The sequence below is a fragment of the Rhinolophus sinicus genome, linkage group LG11 (genome assembly GCF_036562045.2).
Source record: "Rhinolophus sinicus isolate RSC01 linkage group LG11, ASM3656204v1, whole genome shotgun sequence".
Lineage (NCBI taxonomy): Eukaryota > Metazoa > Chordata > Mammalia > Chiroptera > Rhinolophidae > Rhinolophus > Rhinolophus sinicus.
The window spans coordinates 32,231,511-32,252,834 of record NC_133760.1 but is presented as its reverse complement, the minus strand read 5'-3'; the positions used below and the strand labels follow the sequence as shown (position 1 = coordinate 32,252,834).

Here is a 21,324-nt window from a genome sequence, read left to right as displayed (position 1 = left end):
GATGCTTTCCTCACTGGTTGTTGTGGTAATGTAAGGTGCTTGTTATACTTTTGCCTCTCTTAAGAGCAGCCTTTATAGAGCCATTCCCCATTCCCATTGGGTGCTCCAAATATCCAGGCCTGGGCTCTTCCAGGCCTAAAGATTGGATTCAGTTAGTCTGGGGCAGGGCCCAGGCCTGGGTATTTTTAAAAAGCATCCCCAGGGAGTCTGTGTGCAGGGCACATTAGACCCTGGATTGGAAATGTTGTTACAGGTATATTGGTCAAGGTGCTTTATTTCACAAGTGGGCAGCCCTCCCATTAGGGGAGCCCTGATTCCCTAACCCAGGGCCATCCATCAGCTTCCCCTTCCTGTGAGGGATCAGTAGGAGTTGGAAGGAGGAGGGGTTCAGTTGTTTGGAACCTGGAACACGGGGCCCTCCCTGGCCGCGGGGGGGTGTGGGGGGGAAACCCAACAGTAAGGAAAAGTGGGCAGGTACTCTGGTGTGAGAGGGAGCCTTTTTTTTCTAATCGATAAGCAAACAGTTCCTGGAGTTTCCCAACCTAGCAGGAGGAATGTTTCCTGGGTTGCAGGCCGTGGGAATGATCAATTATTGTGTCTGTATTTAGGTAGGTGGGTTGGGTGTGTGTTTAACATGCAGCCAGAAGCTGGGACAATAAAAGTCCTCCAATTTCCTGTGGAAGCCAGAGGGCCTCTCCATTCTCCTGGTCCTTTTTGACAAAACCAAACCAGTTTCCTCATTATGACAGGGAAGAGGTTCCCTTCTACCTCTGCAGCAGGCCAGATGCCAACTCCCCGTTAGAGTGGAGTTCCACTGCTTCCTCCTTACTTTTTAAATCTAATTAAGATGAGATTCCTTGGCAGTTAGTGTCCTCCTTGGAGAACTGAAGCCAAGCCCTTGGGTCTCAGACTTGAGCAGAGAAGCAGCCCCAGCTTCTTTCTCCGGCTGAGCCACCAGAGTCCCATCCAGGCGGGAATATTGAGATCAAGCTGGCCGAGGTTTTATCAGTGGGAGCAGGCCCATTTCTGAACTGCCCAGTAGAGGCCTGGAATGGGAAACAAAACAGTTCTTTTCTGGCCGTGCTTTCAAGAAGGCAGGAGCAGTGGGGATGCCAGGCCCTTCTAGACTGAGGGAGCAGGAGCCTTCACCCCTGTGTGGGGCCCGCGTGCTAACATTCCTTTATCCCCCTAGAATGTCAGCCCCAGGAGCTCAGGGGTCAGTACCTGTTGTGTTCACACCTGGGACTTCAGTGCTAGGACAGGGCCCTGCCCACAGTAGGTGAGCAGCAGGTGAGCCATACTTGAGGAGGCCTTTGACACCCACCTACCCACCACTGTCATGGCCACATGGCTCGCAGCCTCATTTAGCACACAGCCAGGAGCTGGGACCATCTCTTCAAATGCCCCTTCCTGAAGCTTTTCCTAAGTGTCCTATATTAAATTGTACCCTCCACCCCAGCTGCTGCATAAAGCTTTGGAACCCCCTTTCCTGCTTATTTTTCTCTATTAACACTTTTCAGTCCTGACACTAATGTATTTGGTAATTATCTCTTCCCCTCTGGAATGTTGTAAGCCCCATGAGGGCAGAGACCTTGCTTTGTTCCCGGCTGTATTTCCCAGACCTCAGAATGATGCCTGGCAGAGAGTGAGGGCTCAGTCAGTATTTGTTGAAGAAGGGAGCTCTTGAAGCCGTCCCTGGACGGAGACGAGGATGTCTCCATTTACAGAACGGGGAGACTGACACTCAAGGGAGGTCAGCATAACTTGCCCACAGGGACACATGAAAAGCACAGCTGGGATCTGAACCCAACTTGGTTTGACCCCGTTCACACAAATGTAAAACTATAAAAGCATTTCTACTGGCTTTTAACTAACTCCACAAGTGCCCTTTATGGCATTTTTCACCGGGCTGATTCTGATGAGCATCCATGGTGTTTGCTGTCCACTAGCTAAGACAGCATTAGCTCAAGCAGAAACATGATTGGGAAGCAAAAATACACTGCCAGAGTGGCCCAGATGGCATGAGTTACCTTAAAACAAAGAGGGCGGGAACCAAGGGTGATGGATTGCCTTTTTATCCTGTGGGCACCCCTTCCCAGGGGCCCGGGGCTAATTTTTCCTTTACCTGCAACCTCACTCTTTTCTCTCTGCACTGACACCCTGCCCTGCTCTCCACCTCAGTCTGTTTTGATGGAAACAAGCGCAGGGGACTTTGCTCCTTGCTTCCTACCCAGGCAGCGCTCATTGTTGACATCTGTTTTCCGGGAGCAAGTTAAGTGAAGAGAGAGACCACTTGTAATTTGTTCTGGGAGGCTGGGAGAAAGAGCTCGATAAGCTTCAGGAGCATAAACTTCCCATCCTGGGTTCCCCTGGGAGCTGCCTGTCAACAGGGGAGATTTGATGAGTGCAGGCGCAGGCGCCTCAGGCACCGCGGCCCAGGAGCACACACAGCACTCTGTGGACACATTCGAGTTGTGCTTGTGCAATCTGATATTCCAAGCTGCTTATCTTTCCAAGAAAAATGTGTGCAGTTGAAGCTGATTAGAGGGACTCTGACTTAGTAGTTTAGCTCATGTAACGCGGCGACTTCACGCAGAGCATTCTTGAATCTGAAGTTTAAAACTTCCTCTTTCACTTGGCTTCTGACTGTCCCGATTTGGCTTTGCAACTGGATTTCCCAGGCACAGCAGAGTTCATGCAAGAAGACAGAAGGAGGGAGTGTGTGGAGGGAAAAGATCAAGACGGGAACCTTTGCTACGAGTATTCTAGCTACTCTCCACTTGTTCTCTTCTTTTGGGTGAAATAACTTCCGGGTTTCCATTCAAGTAGGACCTCTGCTTGGCAAGTGGCTTATCCATACTAAGAGGCTGCCTGGTGGTTAAGTCCTGATAGTGGCGTCAGGCCACAGGCTCTGCCACTTCGGAGCGGTGTGGCCTGGGCAGGTCTCTCAGTGAGACTTCTGAGGCTGTGCCCTCATTTCTAAGTGAGGGCTGCTAAGTTCCTCCCACCCAGGGCCACTGGCTCTCTTAAGGCTGTTAGATCCTGTTGTTGTTTATTGTTCTCAGCAGCAAATGGACACAGACACTTAGAGACGTATCAGGGCAAAGAAAGAGTCTCCCTGGTGCAACCTGAATCTCCTGAACATCCCCCACGTGTGGGCAAACTGGAGGCGTGATCGTCCTTTTTCCCTCCCATTTTTTTTAAACATAAAATTATGTTCTCTGCTGAGCATGGCTGTTCAATAAACCTATAATGTTTAGTAATTTCATGGGCACCCATCAAAGGAAGATGTTCCAGAATCACCCAGTGCCATTAAAGAAAATGGAACCTAGAAAGAAATTTTATAGGCGGTGGTAGCCGTGGAGGGGTTATTATGGCTTTGGTTGGAGTTAGACACGCCATTCTTAACCAGCCAGAGGAAACTCTTGCCTCGCTCAGTGATACGTGTCTGTCTTCCCAGGACTCCTTTTGTCCATCAAGTTAAACTTCTTGTCATTTATCTTCATTGTTTAAGTCCTCAGTTTAAGGGTACACAATGGAAGTGTGACCCCCCAGGAGCCTCAGAAGGCTCACTGATCTGGCCCTCGAGGTTGTATGTGTGACTTTCTCTTCCTAAGGCAGAGCACTCAAGTTCAAATGATCCTTGAAATAAAGCTATGCGCTGTGTTCTTTGGTGTTAGCTGTGGCAAATGCGTTCTGATGAGAAGGAAACAATCCATAATGCACGCCTTTGTATGTGGTGTGGGGAAGGCACTGCTTTCAAGTAGTTGCTTCTAGGAGCCTGGGGATATCCCACTAGTTACCAAATAACTCAACTGTGGTTAGCTGGCTCTGATAGCAGGCCCCCGTCCTTAAATCTCAACATCTTCCAGAAATATATAGAGGCTTTTGACTGTCTTATCCTACCCACTCACATTCCAGCTACGGGCTGGGCGGGGGTGGGAGAAGAATCCTTAAAGCCAGACTGTTCGTGGCGTGATGGCAATTCTAAGCAAAGAATGCTGCTGAGTGCTCCAGGCCCGCGCCAGGACTTCTCATGAACTTGAGTTTAATTTGTATTTGAACTTCATTCATCTCTTCCTCAGGTCCTCTGATTAAAGCCACTACTTCTGCTAAATAAGCTAGAAAATGGGACACTTGTAGGATGAATAACACGCAAATTCACAATGTGTTGCTTTTAAAAACTCATTCTTATTTTTGTTGTTTTAAAAAGTAATTCACTGTAATTGTAATACACAATACAATGTAACAATATATAAGGAAAATACGTTTAACAAAAAACTGCTCCCACCCTTACGCCAACCGCTCTTCTTTCCATCTTCCCCCTACCTCCACCCAAATTGCTGTTAACCTGGTGAGTAGAATTCTATACTGTTCTGGAATATCTTTTTCAGGTCGTTTTTCCTTTAAGTATTCCTTTCTATTATTGTTGGAAAACGTATCCCTGTTTGGCATATGGGAACAGTGGTGAAGAGTGCTCACTTTGGGGCTAGTCAGCTCAGCCCCTCCAGTCACCAGTGTGTAACTTAGGGCAAAGAAAATGGGGGTCGTGATGCCCACCCCAGAAAGTGGGGAGGTGGGAGGGGATTAAATCAGAAAACTGGACATAAGGGGCACAGTGCAAGGTTCGGGCTTGTGGAGAGAGGCACGAGGAAGGGCGGGCAGGAGTGTGGACTCTGACCGCTTGGGTTCCAATCTCAGCTCTGCTACTTACTAGCTGCCTCAATTTCCCCATCTGTAAAAAGGGGACACTAATAGTGCCAACCTCATAGAGTTCTAGAATTAAATATTTGTCAAGTGCTTAGGATAGAGCCAGACACATAATGTTTTATACATGTTTAAAAGATTAAGAAAACAGTCAATAAGAGATAATTGGAGCTATTAGTTGAGGTTGTAGTTTTTGATGGTATTGATAATATTATTGTGGTCAAAAGATTTTCCCATTTAGAGAAGACCCCTGGGTTCTGGGCTCTTGTCGTTGGGATTTGGTTTCTAAACCAAGGAGCCAAATAACAGATTTAGGAAAGAAAGAGGATGTGCTGACCTAAAGAATACTTAGTCCCTTGCTGGCTTTATTTTTGTTGAACTTTGTATTGTGGCCATGTTCAAATCTACCCAATCCTCATGTACCAATCAATCCTCTGGTTTCAATAGTTTGCCATTCTTGTATACTTTCCCACATGCTGGCGATAGCATTCACTGTGGCCCCAAGACACTGGCCAGCCTTTGCCAGGGGTGAAGCAAGCTTCCCAGAACCTTCCTGGAGCTGGAGATCCCCCCAGCTTTTCCTATGATTTCTGGTTTCTCAGCCCAGAGGATAAGGTTGCCTGGAAAGATGATGGTCCTTAATGAGCACCTCGAAATTCAGGTTGGGGCTGCCTGTCCGTCACACTTCTGTCATTTCTCAAGGGGACTTAGCCCCCATTAAGATGAGATGCCCCAAAGCAGGTTAAATACCTTGCATCAAGTTATGTGCAAAAGCATTTTCATATTTTCAGGCCGCCACCCTTGGCAAGTCCAGTCATGCTTCTCATTGCCCCGGTTTGGGCCGGCTGGGGAAAAGAATTCAGTGCGATCAACGAGGGCAGCTCTTGTTCCCTGCTTATGTGACAAGCCCCCACACAGTCCAGTTGCCACATTACTTCTGCTGGGGTGAACTGGGGAAGGGTTATTTGAAAAACATCTTGTTTTGCTAGCTTAGAAAGAAATTCCCACTTTAGACCTAAAGGGCATCTGCCCATCTTTTACAGACTTTGCATTTCTTCTTGCTTCTGTTGTCATTTTATGGTTCATCTGTTCATTTAGCAAATACTTGTCTTCTAGCTCGTTCTCCCAAATGCAGAAAAATAACAATCTCCTTTGATTTATATTGTTCTTTTGCTTTCAAACTGTGATTCACATTCACTATCATGGTTAATCGTCACAAAACCCTAACGAGGTAGGTTTGATCAGTGGTGGTATTCTTCATTTCCAGTAGAGGAAACTGAGACCCAGAGAGGTTAAGCATTTTGCTTAAGGCGTCTCAGCAAGAACATGGCAGAATGTGGGTTTATAATCCAGTCACAGACTCATATCAGCCCTTTCTTCTTGTCGCCCTCTTCCTGTCATTTATTATAACCTTCCATTGATCACCCCACATCTACACCCTCAAATTTGGGAAATGAGTTGTAGAACCTGCCTGAAAGGTGAGGGTAGGGGTGCGGGTGTGGTTTTGATTTCTTTTTTTATTTTTATTTTTTATTTTTTTATTTACTGGGGTGACAATTGTTAGTAAAATTACATAGATTTCAGGTGTACAATTCTGTATTACATCATCTTTAAATCCCATTGTGTGTTCACCACCCAGAGTCAGTTCTCCTTCCATCACTATATATTTGATCCCCTGATTTCTTTATACACTGGGAGGGAGAGTTGGTTGGGTGAGTGATTAGTCAAGGACCCAGCTCCCTTCCCGTGAAATAACTTCTTGGTTTGGCTGCTCAGTTTATTTGTCAGGTAGCACACTCCCAGCTAGGAAGTGAGGTGGCCTCAGGTTTCTACCATCCCTGATTCTAGCCAGGAGGTAAAGGTATTCTATAAAAGTAGCCAAGGCCCCAAGAAGTTCTCCCTAGAGGGAGTGACAACCATGAGACTAAATAACTCATGTTAAGAATTAGTCCCAGCTCTTCTGTTCAGTAATTATAGGATATCAGGGAAATTTCTTAACCTCCCCGAGTCTCAATTTCTTCATCTTCAGAATGGGTATTCCTGTTGCTTACCCTCTTGCCCTCAACTATGGTCTTACTTTCTCTGGCAGGGGTGGAGCTGTTGGCTTCAGAAACATTTGCAAGGGTGGCGCCTGGTGGAAGAAATGAAAACTGCAGCCCATGGATGGCTTTCTGGCTTTCTGGCAGAGAACCCATCCTCATGAATGTAGAGGTGTCTAGCTGTGTAAAATAGGCACAAGAGCAGGAATTTTCATAAAAGATCACTTGGGACAAATAGAAATTCCACTTGAGGAATGAGGAGCAATTATTTGAAAGGGAGGAAAACAGGCTAACTTGAGGGTTTCCCAGAATGAACTGTTTTATATATTGTTTCCTCTGCCGGGAAGGCTCTTGAGCCAGGCTGACTCCTTCAGGTCTCAGCTCAGACACCTCCCCCTCTGAGAGGTCTGTCCTCACCAACCAATATAAATTACACCTTCCCCAGCCTTCCCTCCTCCGCTGTCAGTCTTGTATTACCCTCTTTAATTCCTCTGTATCCACTAACATTTATCAATCACTGTCTGCGATTTTTGATTTGGGTGTTTGTCCATCTCTCCCACAGTAGTATAAGCTCAGTGAGGGCAGGGGTCTTGTCTCCCATGGTCACAGCTTGTCCTTAGAACACAGCAGGGTTTCTGTAGCTTGGTGGGAACCTGTTGAATGAGTCCTTTGAGACTCTGATGTTTCACGTAGACACTTTTCATCACCGCTTCTCTGGCTTTGGGTATTCATATTTTTTTAACTTTTAATACTTGAATAACTATAAAGTATTTAAAAAATAGTTTTGTCTTTAAGCCATTGCTCATAAGTTCCCGCACCCAAGTAGTTTTTCTCTGCCTTTTGCATTTGTCTTGCCTCCCTGTACGATCTGGTTGAAGACTTTCCTAGGAAACCTTCATTATCTGCCTTAACTGGCAGTGGGCAGGTTTTCCTCAGTGCCGCACGGGGCAAGCAGGCAGGCACTACCTCTCTGTGTCTCAGATAATAAGCATATAATTACACTCAGTAAATACCTGCAGTTAAAATCTTTTGTGGAATACTCACAAGGGCTGAATAAATGATTAACCAAAGGTCCATTTGTTTTTAAATTTTTATTTAACAAACTTTAATACAGTGTTTGTTATGTACCAGGCACTGTTCTATGTATCTTAAAACAACCCTGGTAGGTAGTTGCTATTGTTGCCTTCTTTCAAGGCAACAATAGACTGAGAGATTAAATAACTTACCCAAGGTCTCAGAGCTAATAAGCAGAGCTGGGACTTGAACCCAGGGAGTCTGGTCCAGGGTCCATACTCTTTTTTTTTAAAAAAGATTTTATTGGGGAAGGGGAGCAGTACTTTATTGGGGAACAGTCTGTACTTCCAGAACTTTTTTCCAAGTCAAGTTGTTGTCCTTTCAATCTTAGTTGTGGAGGGTGCCATTCAGCTTCAAGTTGTTATCCTTTCAATCTTAGTTGTGGACGGCACAGCTCAGCTCCAGGTCTAATTGCCGTTACTAGTTGCAGGGGGCACAGCCCACCATCTCTTGTGGGAGTCGAAACCAGCAACCTTGTGGTTGAGAGGACGCGCTCCAACCATCCGGGAGCTCAGCAGCAGCTCAGCTCAAGGTGCCCTGTTCAATCTTAGTTGCAGGGGGTGGAACCCACCATCCCTTGCGGGACTCGAGGAATTGAACTGGTAACCTTGTGGTTGAGAGCCCACTGGCCCATGTGGGAATCGAACCGGCAGCCTTTAGAGTTAGGACCATGGAACTCTAACCGCCTGAGCCACCGGGTGGGCCCCCAGGGTCCATACTCTTAACCATTATGTCATGCTGGCTCTTTCTTATTATCTACCACTGTGTATTGAAATGTAACCCATCCATAGCATGACATTGTACCTCGGTCTCTAACTTTTGGACTCAATAGGTATTCTGTCTCAGTTATTTTAGGAGTCCATTTTCATATTGTCAAGAGCCATCGGAAAAGGAGAGACCCCTTTTTGTTGTTATTGAAAAGAAGTTACTTTCTAGACAGGTTACTGTTTTCACTTTACAGGTAGAGGGGAAAAGCTCAGAGCACAATTAACAGTTGCCCTATAATTGTGAGAACATAATGATAAATCAACTACTTTTATATCTTTGCTGTTCTGTCACCAGACTATGGTTTGTTTTGCTTGTGCTTGTTTTGTGTGAGTCAGGTTGTTTGTGGGAGAGCCCAGTTTGCTTTTTAGAGAAGGAATGTTCTTGTTTTTAATCTGCCCAATTTGCTAATCACTGTGATTTATGCCCTGCAGTGAGTTTTGAAGGATGCACCGGTCAACCAAGGACAGTGTATATTTCTGACAACACCAAATTCAGAGTGAGCACAGATGGTGTGCTTACAGTCAAACGGCCTGTACAACTTCATAATCAAGAGATCAGTTTTCTTGTTCATGCCTGGGACTCCACCCGCAGGAAGCTCTCCACCAAAGTGACGCTGAAGGCAGCCACGCCCAAACACCACCATCGCCACCAGCATCATCATGTATGTTGCAGTGTTTCTGGGAAGTTCACTAATATTCTAGTCTATTTCTAATCCAGGTTTCTTTACTTGGCACCATTCACATTTGGGGCTGGATAATTTTTTGTTGTGGGGCTGTCCTGTGTACTATGTGATGTTTAGCAGCATTCCTGGTCTTAACCTACTAGAAGCTAGTAGCACTCTCCCAATCGTGACAACCAAAAATGTCTCTAGACGCTGCCAAATGTCTCCAGAATAACCTGCAGCTGGCAACCATTTGTCTAACTAAACTAATTCTTGCTGGGCATTTTTTGTTGGGTGGAGAGGGAGCAGGTGGAATGATGGCAAGATATTACCTTTATTTCTCTGGCTAGTATAGAATAGTGGGTAAGGACACGGATTCTGTCTGGGATTGAATCCCAGTCCTGCCATTTACTGCCTGAGTAACCTTGGGGGAGTGATTTAATCTGCCTATGCTTGAATTTCCTTATCTGTAAAATGGATATAATAATGACTGCATGAATTGATACATGTGAAATGTTAGAACTATGCTAGGCCTATAATAAATACTGTTAACTGTTCTTATTCTCTTCCTAGAAGAAGGATGAACAAGAGGTCAATTATCTGATCATTTTGCTCTTTGTATTTCTAGTGGTGAGGGTCTTGGCAAAGAAGGGGAAGAATCAGTGGGAAGCTTTTGCCCCATTGGACTATAATCTTCATAAGATCCTTCCCCTTAATATTTGCATTGCCTGACCTTTGCTCTGGCACATACAAGGAGGCCAGGCAATATTTAGTGGACAAATGGATGGAAGGATGGAAGGATGTGTGTCTGCCCAGGTTCTTGCCAAGAATGTCTCTGGGAATTGTTACCCAAAGCCAAATACCTTTGCCAGTTTCTAAACTGCTCCCATGGTGGTTCTTTCCAAAATGTCTCTCTGGGGTGCCATTCTAGTTGCACCCTGTTGGTGCTTTGGAAGTGTGGAGTGGGTCCTAAGTGGCACGGCCTTTCAGGCTGGTTCCTGTTTTCTTCCCTGAAGACTCCTGAGATTCCGGGAACTTACTACCTGATAGATTGAATTTTTCTCCCTGGTATAATTGGGCAGACCAGGACAATGAGGAACTTAGTAGAACTATATTAACACAGCTCCCTGTCTCAAGTCTCCAACTGACTCTGTCATTCATGTAAGTTCGGATGGTGACTTCTTGCTGGGCAGCTATGCATGAAAGCCTCTTACAGCCAAAGACAGTTTTGAGCTTGCTTTTTCAACTTTCCCCTCCTACCTTTGCCTTCACTTCTATGTCTGCTAAATTGTGATTAGGTTCAAATACATATTATAGAAAACTACACATTACAGTGGTTTATGCAAAATACAGTATTCCTCTGTCAAGGAAATTCAAGATTAACTTGTGGTCAGTATGGAGTCCCCACAATCTTCAGGAGCCCAGGTCCCTCCTTTCCTTTCTGTTCTGTTAGCCTCAGTGCATAGTTTCAATCCTCAGGGATACCTCTTGATCCAAGATGGTTGTTAGAGCTCCAGTAATCACATCTGTATTCTAGGTGATAAGAAGGAGAAAGGAAGGAAGTACAAAAGTGTATCACTTAAGTGTCTGGCCGCCTTTGTAGAATTCTCAAGCAACACTTCTGCTTACATCTTATTGGCTAGAACATGGCCTCATGGTTACTCCTAGCTGCAGGTGTAATGTAGGAAATATAAGCTTTTACTTGGGCACATTGCTGGATACAAAATATATATATATATATATATATCTCGGGGGTGCCAAAAAAATGTATACAAGTGTACATTTTAGTCAGCGTTGCTCAAGCAATAGGTTGCCGTAATCAGAAGTGCCTGGATGCTGATGGTAACCACTTTGAGTACCTCTTGTCATTGCAGAAGTCAAATGTGACTTGTATTCATCTTTTGTTATTGGTATATATTGAGTATTACAATTTTAATACAATTTTCCTTTCTTAAAATGTGTATACATATGTATATACGATGTATATACATATATATGTATTACATATATCTATGTAATGCGCGCGCGCGCACACACACACACACACACACACACAGGGTGCCATATATATATGGGAGAGGGAGAGAGAGAGGAGAGATACTTGTTTTGTTTTTAAATAAGAAAAGAAGAATGTTTACTGAGTTACAAGTGACAACTCTGCCACAGCTGATTTGAGGTTCACTTTGCTTTATATCTAGTTCAAGGGATCCTCGTGGAGCCAGGTGGCCCTGCATTAGGGGTGACAATCTTGCCTCCCTTTTAATTCATATAAGAATAGATCTTATATGTATATCAAAACATCAGGTTGTACACCTTAAATGTATACAATTTTTATTTGTCAATTATATCCCAATAAAGCTGGGGGAAAATAAGAACAAATCTAACTTTCCAGTTCTTTCTTTGATTTTGTTTGGGTGGGTTTTCTGAGTCTGGTGTATCCTTTTTTTCTGAGGGATGGTTCCATGTTCAGTATGCTTAGGCACAGTTCCCTTTAATTTCACACATGAAGATATTAATGTTATGTTTTGCCAGCACATTGTTCATCATTCTTTACTATCATTCCCTGAAAAGATTCTGCAGTCCTGATGTTAGCTAGGCACCTTCTTTGTCTTCTTCTTCAGTGGGGCACCTGAACCTATATTCACTCATCAGTGCCTGTTTGCCATCGTGGCTGTGCAAGGTGGTTGTTTTTAGGCTTAGGTTATGGTGCTGGCAGTCAGTTTAATACTTGTTCCTTTGCCGGGACAGACAAGTTAAGTAATCTGCCCAGGAGATGAGGTGCCATGGTGACGATTCAAGATCAGAGCCTGCATTGGCCCAGGCAGGACTACTTCTCTGGGAGATTCAATGTGAGGATGCAGAGGATGAGTGTGTGTGTGTGAGAGAGAGAGACAGAGAGACAGAGAGACAGAGACAGACACGGGCTGTGTGCATGACCAGTATGCAGGATTGGGAAGGATTTTGTGATATCTGGTCACGTCTCATGTCTATCTTAATGCATTTTGAGTCAAATTTTAGAAGCCAGGAAATCGGGCTTGAATCACACTTGGCTGGCATATCGTGATCAGTGACTGTGTAGAGGGTGGGAGATGGAATTGTCCTCTGGCACCTTTACCGTGCTACCACTAATTACTTTAAAACACTTAAACAATTTGAAAGATCTTTTCCTTCCATCTTCAAATATTTTATTTCCCTGTGTGTGCATAATGCTATCATCACACATGAAAACTGTTTAATACAAGTCTCAAACGGCGTGTTTGGTTCCCATCCCAATAGCTCCTGTTAGAACAAATGGAAACCATATAGGTATAATGACACCATGAGATTAAGGGATTTGTATTGATCACAAAGTATCTCTTAGTCCCAGTTCCTAAAACTTACTCATTTTGGCTAATCATTTCACTTTGGGGACCTATAACCCTAGGAGAAACATAAAAGAAAATTAAAATACCTGAATGTCCATTGTTGAATAAGCCCTGATGGGAAATCATTGGAGTAAAATGTGCCATTAAAAATGACAAGTGTAATATGTAGGCTTGAAATAACTTGTAAAGTAATATCAAACCCACAAACCTATAATGTATGTATAATGCTTACTTGAACTCTGGACACTAAGTAGGATCAAAAGAGAGCACCTTTATTAGATGGCATAGGGGATCGTTGGGTATGGTTTTGGCTGTTACTTTGTTACTAAGTTAAAACTGTATATTGCCCTCAGAAGCTAGAGATGCTGACTGGATAGGTTGGACTTTTCAGCCTGTGTTCTCTCTCCTGAATTATCTCATTTTGTTCTTCATCTCCTCTCCCTTCAGGACTCTTTCGCTGGAACCCAGACGGAAGTGCTCACATTTCCCGACTCCCACAATGGTCTCAGAAGACAGAAGAGAGACTGGGTTATTCCTCCTATCAGCTGCCCAGAAAATGAAAAAGGCCCATTTCCTAAAAATCTGGTTCAGGTAGAGAAGGATATTCTCTATTTCTTAAGGAGGAATTTGGCAGAGAAGGACCAAGGAGAGAAAGGGGAAAGATCCAGTGAAAGGATCCTTCCTTGCTAATTCTGTTTCTTTTTATTTTGTCTTCAGATCAAATCTAACAGGGACAAAGAAACACAGGTTTTCTACAGCATCACTGGCCAAGGAGCTGACACACCCCCTGTTGGTGTCTTTATTATTGAAAGAGAAACAGGATGGCTAAAGGTGACGGAACCTCTGGATAGAGAAGCAATTGCCAAGTACACTGTGAGTATCTCTTAGAAGGTTATTGATGTTAAGGTCCCAAGCTTCCAAAGTTTTTTGGTCAACCCATATTGGATCCCTAGGTCTGATGATCTGGACATATAAAGAGCTTAATTTGACACCTCTTGGCCTGTTAATAAAGATAATTGATAGAAGAACCTGGAAAAATTGGGGGTAGTTAAATTTTTCCTTGTTAGGAATGAAGGACAAGTCCTTATGCATCATGCATAAGTCTAGACCCAAGATATCATCCTATTCTTGGGGCTAAAAATACCTGACCCAGAGGAAGAGGCCAGTGACGATGTAGGGGAGCAAAATCCATTTCTGGGCCTTGGCAGCAGTGTGAGCTTAGGGAAGCTGGGAGGCAATGCATTGATGCCAAATGGAGGAAAATCTGGGGAAGACACGACTGGAGCGGCCAGAGCAAATTTTACCCTGCTTAGAATAAGTCAAGTGCTTTAGGCTTCCACCTTTAGCTCCCAGGCCTGGCTCCCCAGCCCTGTGTGGTGAATGGATACTCTGAGCTGGTGGGTATGTTCTCCAGCCCATGGGTCTTCACATGTCATGATCTCAATTCGTGTCATGACCTCATTGAGGCAGTAGCATGTGTGTGAGAAGAGGTCTCTGCTCGGAGTGTCCATATACTTGAGCCTCAGAGAGTGGGAAAGGTGGGGGGAGCCAGGTGAAGCCCACTCTGCTCTGGTCAGACCACTTCTCCCACCTCTTCTTCCTCACGGCCCAAGTAACCCTCACTTGGCTCTTGTAGCTCTACTCTCATGCTGTGTCTTCGAATGGGAATGCAATTGAGGACCCGATGGAGATTGTTATCACAGTGACAGATCAGAATGACAACAGGCCGGTGTTCACCCAGGAGGTCTTTCAGGGATCTGTCATGGAAGGTGCTCTTCCAGGTATGTCCAAAGACCTGGAGCCGAATACCCAGAAAGACACTGAGATTCTTTGGACCTCAAAGTATTGGGGTTGGCGTTTGGGGTCAGGCTCTTCATGTGGACAGAACTTCTTTGGATGCTTGTGTGTGTGTGTGCATTGTGCACGTGTAACACCCTACCTGCAGAAACATGTATACAATAGGAACAATTTAAAAACAACCTTCCCCTATAGTCAATAATGTTGTAAAGATCATGTAAGCTGCCACATGGGCACTGGACTTATCAGGGGGATCACTTCATAGACTGTAGATGCCTGACCACTGCCCTGTACACCTGAAGCTGAAGTAGAATGATATTGAATGTCAATTATAATTAAATACTCATATATAAATGTATATCTATAGTAACGGGATGTAAAGTACAGCATAGGGAATATAGTCAGCGTAGGTACTGTAATAGCTATGTACGATGTCAGATGGGGTAGTAGACTTGGGGGGGGTTATCACTTTGTGAGGGGTGTAAATGTCTAATCATTATGTTGTTTTGTACACCTGAAACTAATATAAAAAAATAATAAAATTAAAAAAAATAAATTGAGAGAAAAAAACAACAATCAACCCTCTGCGATTAATAAACAGATCCTTGCCAGTAGTTTAAGCCCCTCGTACAATCCTTCCTGATCACATGTTTTTCTCTTCCCCATAGAGGTAGACACTGCCCTGAACTTTGTAGTAATCATTCCCTTGTTTTTATTTATCTTTCACAGTGTGCGTATTTATCCCTACATAATATCTTGTTAGTTTTGCCTACTTTTCTACATCGTGACAAACTGTTTTCCAAGGCGGTCAAACCAATTTATACTCCCACCAGCAATGTATTATATATATCCTGGAATTGTTAGACTTTAGCTTTGGCCAATGTGTAATTATATCTCAATACAATTTAAAATTGCATTTCTCTTGATTGTTAATGGGCTAAGCATCTTATCATATGTTTGCTGGCCATTTGGGTTTCTTCTTTACGACTTGTCTGTTCGAGTCTTTTGACCTTTTTTTCTGTTGGGCTATTTGTCCTTTTCCTATAAACTCTTAGAGTTATTTAGATGTTCTGGGAGCTAGTACTTTGTCGTCACATATGTTATAAAATATTTTTTTCTACCTTGAAGGCAGTGATCTCAAATAACCCATTCTCTCAGGTGAAACTGTGACTGAGAAGCCAATTGTGGAAATCTCTGGGGTTTTTCCTATCAGAGTATTCACTCAGTATAAGAGACACAGCAAATGTTTCAGTTTAAGGTTATTTATTCCCCATATCTCCCCTTCCCCCCCAATACCTGGAAAAGCTGAATTCTCGGAATACCACTCCTCTGGTGGAAGGCTTTCTTCTTCCTATAGCACTTTGGTAAGAAACTTGGACATTAGCAACCACAGGAGCTGTGACTTGGCATTGTCCCCAGGGCCCCGCCTTTAACACTCTTGGCAGAGTTGAGCTGAGCAGTATGACCAGACCCTGAAGTCCAGCTTGACTGAATCTTCTTCTCCTTCGATGCTTCCAGGAACCTCCGTGATGCAGGTCACAGCCACAGACGCGGATGACGAAGTGAACACCTACAATGCCGCCATTGCTTATAGGATCCTTTCCCAAGAGCCTGCGGAGCCTGATAAGGAAATGTTCGTTATCAACTCGGACACAGGAGTCATCAGCGTGCTCACCACTGGGCTGGACCGTGAGGTCAGGGGGAAAGACACCCAGAGGGTGCTGCGGGCAAACTCATGTTAGCTAAATTCACGGACAGCGCAAAACTCTGCTGGGGCCAGTTACCACTTGTCTGGTGATTGTCTGGGCTTTGCATCTAAACATCTGTCCGAAGGCTTTGTGTCAGGCAGGCAGGCATGTTTCTGTGCTGTGGGCGGGGCGGGGCCTGATGTAGCTGCTGGTCTTAACCTGGGTGTGTCCGCCCTCTCTGCAGAGTGTTGCCATGTATACCCTGATGGTTCAAGCTGCTGACCTTCAAGGTAATGGCTTAACCACAACTGCAGAAGCTGTGATCACCATCACCGACATCAACGACAACCCTCCCATCTTCAACCCGACCACGGTAATTCTGCACCTCTGTTGCTTCACAACTGCTCATGGCTGAAGCCTTTGAAAACTTTCCTCAGACTAGTGAACTTTAAGAAGCAAGCAGATTTGGGTGGCAGTTGTCTCTGTCTGGAGCCTTCTGGCAAAATGTTGTGAAGTCGTAGAAAAACTACTGAATCCATGTCTCCGTATTGTGCATCTTGGTAGCAAATCTTATCAGGGCCTATTTATTCATTGAACAAACGTTTTCTGAGTTGATGCCAAGCACTGTGTTAGATGCTGGAGATATTATCACAAACGAGGCAGAGAAACATGCTGTTTTCATGGAGTTTATAATCTAGTTAAGGAGATGTTAAACAACTTATACAAATTTTTGTGTGCAATTATGTTAAATGCAGCCCAGGAGAAGGGACTAAGAGCCACATAGAGGAACTTTAGCCTCACCGTATTAATTAGAAATAATCAGTTCTCTGGTTAGTAATAGAGACTAGACTCTTGGGGTTTTAACAAATAGGGTTGACTTTTTCCGTGTCACAAAAAGCCCAGAGGTGGGGTAGTCCACTCTGTCATTAGAGACCAAGTCTCCTCTGTCTTGCTGTCCCACCATCCTTGGTGCATGCCTTCTGTCCTCAGTGTCATCTTGTGGCCCAAGATGGCTGCTGGAGCTCCAGCCATCACTGTAGTTCCTTCAGGAAGGAGGCAAGGGCAGGGGGTGCAAAAGGCATTGCTGCTAAGTCAAGTCCTCTTATTTCTGGGAAGACCCATCTCAACGAGTTTTGTTTACATCTCATTAACAAGTGCTGTCTGTAAGGAAGACTGGAAATATTTTATTTGGGAACGTTGCTGCCACCAACAATACAGTTAGTGAAGAAGGGGAGAATGGATATTCAGCAGGCAATTAGCAGTGTCTGCCACCCTCACCTAGGCATCGTGACAGCAACAGTTATAGTATGACTTGGAAGGTTGGCAAATGCGGAACGGGAGGGTGGAAGAGTATTCTAGGTGGAGAGATCAGCACATGCAAAATGCCCTGAATCAAGAGGAAGTTTGATGCATAGCAAGAATTGAAAAACAGTGTAGTGAACCAAATGAGGTTGGGTCCTGCAGGACCTTGTAGACTGAGTGAAGAATTGTAGAATTTATCCTAAATGCAAGGGGATGTCACCAAATGGTTCTAAGCAGAAGACTGTAATGACCAGGCTTTCATTTTATGCAAAGTATTGGTACCATGTTTCCCCGAAAATAATACCTAGCCAGACAATCAACTCTAACGCATCTTTTGGAACAAAAATTAATATAAGACCTGGTCTTATTTTACTATAATACAAGACCGTCTTATATTAATTTTTGCTCCAAAAGATGCATTAGAGCTGATTGTCCGGCTAGGTATTATTTTTGGGGAAACATGGTACCACTGAGAATGATGGGGGATGAGGGGAGAGGTGGCTAAACCACAATGCCTTACACTTAGTAACTCAGTCAGCACCTGGGCTAGAGTGTGCTGAGGGGCTGGGGAAGTCAGGGCCTTGGGAAGCTACTTCAGGTACTCATGGAAGAGGAGGCTCCTGAGTACTAACTGATGTCCCGGCAGGAAATACTCGTAATGAGTGGCCACTTCCTATGAGACGCTTCTCCTCGAGAGTTGGGCTCAGAAAGGATTCCCTGAGCCCCCTGAGACCTGGTTCCACTGTTGTGTGTCAGGATGTCATGAGTGACTCATCTCTTCCCTTGCTCTGCAGTACCAGGGGCAAGTTCTTGAGAACGAGGCCCTTGTCACAATCACTACGCTCAAAGTGACTGATGCCGACCTTATCAATACCCCGGCGTGGGAGGCTGAGTACATCGTATTGAATGACAACGAGGATCAATTTATGGTCACCACAGACCCAGTAACCAATGATGGCATTTTGAAAACAGCTAAGGTTTGTATGGTGCCTGGTAAGATGCAGAAACTGACAGGTCAGTTAGCTGCCCACTGCCTTGTTCCCTGGTGTCTTCTCTGAAGATTAGCATGGCCAGCTTTCCCAGGTTCTGGTGGGGCGTTTGGGTGCAGTGACTGCAGGCTCCTGGGAGAAGTCAGGAAGCTCCTGTCCAACATCCTAAAATTAAACAGGAAGTACCATCTGTGGGTTTTTGTTTTTTTTAATTGGGTAACTGTTTTTCCCCAGACCCATCAGCTCCAAGTCAAGTTGCCCTTTGATCTAGTTGTGGAGGGCGCAGCTCAGCTCCAAGTCCAGTCACTGTTTTCAATCTAGTTGCGGGGTTGGGGGGAGGGGTGCAGCCCACCATCCGATGGCAGAAATCGAGCCAGCAACCTTGTTAAGCGCACTCGCTCTAACCAACTGAGCTAACTGGCCACTCCACCATCTGTTTTAATAGGCTTTTTTCCCTGATATATTTGCCTACACCTATATCCGTTTTGCAAATAAGAGGAAAAAGGGTTTACTGGCCTCTGCTGTTTTGCTGGATTGTTTTAGAAGTGGTGTCCTGGAAACTTGAAAACTAAGAACTTGAGTGATTTCCTTGTTGAAGTTAGTCAGAGTTAACAGATCGCTGGATTAGTCCCAGAACATTGACTTCCTCTGAGCAAGTGAGCAGAACCTCCGTTTAGTACATAATCTTATCTCCCACTGAACATTCGATGTTAACTCTCTGTTACGATTCTATCAACAGAAGAAAGAAGCTAGTAACTGGAGTTCCCACCACACATAAGATCCGTCATAAAAGTTCCCAGTTTATTCTTACAGCACCTCTGTGAGGTAGCTTCTTTTCCTACTCACGTAGGTGTGGACACAAACCCAGAGATTCAGTTGCCCAAATCACACAGCCAGGAAATGGCTCCACTGGGGTTTTACCTGCTGGCTGACTGATTCTGAACTCCATGTTCTTGCCACTAAACTTCCTGGCTCAGTGAGGTGGACTCTGGCTCTTCTGTCCCTCTCCGGTCCCATGGACAGCGTGTCACGCAGGATGTGAACATTCTCGCCGGTCCTGACTTAATGTGCTAGTGTTTGTTAACTGAGGTCTGCCATTTGAGATTTCATGTATTAAGAGTTTGTATTCTTCTCCTGGGGTTCTCAACTCGAGTGCAGCACATTTGAGAACCACTGGTATAGGGCTAACCAAGAGCAATAGTGAAGGATTTAATTTTTGTTTTCTACTAACGTCAGATTTTTTTTACACTCATTTTTTCTGTTCTTTAGGGCTTGGATTTTGAGGCCAAGCAGCAGTACATTCTCTATGTGGCAGTACGGAATGTGGTCCCCTTTGAGGTCACTCTGTCCACCTCCACAGCCACCGTCACCGTAGACGTGCTGGATGTAAACGAAGCCCCCATCTTTGTGCCTCCCCAAAAGAGAGTAGAGGTATCCGAAGACTTTCCAGTAGGCCTGGAAATCACATCCTATACTGCCCAGGATCCGGACACATTTATGGATCAGAAGATAACGTAAGTGTGGATTTTTCAACTGACTTGTAGCAACTGGGTGTGTGTGTGTGTAAAATATTTAGTTTATAGCATTTTATCATCATTGTGTAAGACCCTTCTCTTAATTGGCTTTTACAAAAATATTCCTTTTATCCCTGTTCCCCATACCTTTCCCATTCCCTCCACAGCCAGCCGCTGTAGGTGTACAGTGCCTCCTCTCTGAGTTCATGTCGTATAATAGGAATGCGGTTTTAATTTACATACGTGGCATTGTTTATAAGTAGCTTACTGTTTCTTCTCTTTAAACTTGAAGGCACAGCCACAGATGCTGAAAACACATACAAACCAACAGCAACACCCCTGTGATCATGTATGATAAAGAAGATCTTAATCTTTTGAGAGCTGGCTTTGACTAGGAAAAACTACAGCACAAACCCAAGCGTGACACGTGTGTCTTGTTAGTAATAGTGTGATTTTCAGAGATAATGGAAGCCTTGGCCAATGTGCCAGCTTCCTCTTCTCAGAGCGACAGATTCCTACTTGCTAATATCTACTTTAGGGGAACCTGTCAGAACGCTCTGAACTATTTATAAAAAATTTGGAAATCCAGAGTAGAGTCATGCTTGGTAATTGAGTATGTTCTTGTTTTGGGGGGGAGGGTGGTGTTTGTGTTTTAGCTTTAGTACCTAGGACTTGGGAAACTTAAAACAAACAAAAAGAGTTTAAGTGTGACTTCAACTTCTGAGGTTACTCTGGAAAGTGCTAATGCTGTCCTGAGTGAAAAGGCTCCTAAGTACCTTTAAACCATGCATGTGCACTGTACAGGATGAGCTGTGTAAAGGGTCCAGGTCGTGATCTTAGTGGTTGCTGGCATCTTTAGGCCAGGGACCATGGGGAATTTTTAAAATGTAGGATCTTGGCTGATAACTCCCAAACCTTCTAATTAATTTTAACATTTACTAAAAAGGCAAGGACAACTCCACCTGATGTGCTTGCTGGGATTCAACAGCATGTGCACAGCGCCACTACAGAAATAGTTTTTGGGGAAAACAAAAGTTGAAACAGAATCTAATCAAGTCTTAGGATCTGATTTTGAAGAATGTAGGGAATGAAGAAACAAGTTAAATGTTACGAGGAAGCAGTCAGCCAAATACAGAATGTGGGAACACATGACAAATGACACAGTTTTTTCAACAAATAAATGGCAGAAGACTGGGGGTGACTGCTATAGATGAAAGAGTATTAAGAAACAAATCAATCAATTGTAATGTGTAGACTAGTAGAATATAGATTCAACAATCCAAGTATAAAAGACACCTTGAGGCATTTAGAGAAATTTGACGGTGGCTGGTTGGCTCAGTTGGTTAGAGTGCATGGCTACTGACACCAAAGTTGCCGGTTCGATCCCCGCACGGGCCACTTTGAGCTATGCCCTCCTTAA

General features: G+C 44.3%; 1 protein-coding gene across 2 annotated transcripts in view; it reads left to right on the top strand.

The window, feature by feature from the left end:
• Positions 1 to 21,324, top strand: part of CDH1 (cadherin 1) — a 69,973-nt gene that overhangs the window by 36,488 nt on the left and 12,161 nt on the right. For both annotated transcript variants that reach the window (XM_019756697.2, XM_074314681.1), the window contains 8 exons: positions 9,020 to 9,249; positions 13,062 to 13,205; positions 13,332 to 13,487; positions 14,251 to 14,395; positions 15,930 to 16,105; positions 16,344 to 16,472; positions 18,196 to 18,378; positions 19,660 to 19,904. In XM_019756697.2, coding sequence (XP_019612256.2) covers positions 9,020 to 9,249; positions 13,062 to 13,205; positions 13,332 to 13,487; positions 14,251 to 14,395; positions 15,930 to 16,105; positions 16,344 to 16,472; positions 18,196 to 18,378; positions 19,660 to 19,904 — 1,408 coding nt within the window. The remainder of the gene's footprint in view (positions 1 to 9,019; positions 9,250 to 13,061; positions 13,206 to 13,331; positions 13,488 to 14,250; positions 14,396 to 15,929; positions 16,106 to 16,343; positions 16,473 to 18,195; positions 18,379 to 19,659; positions 19,905 to 21,324) is intronic.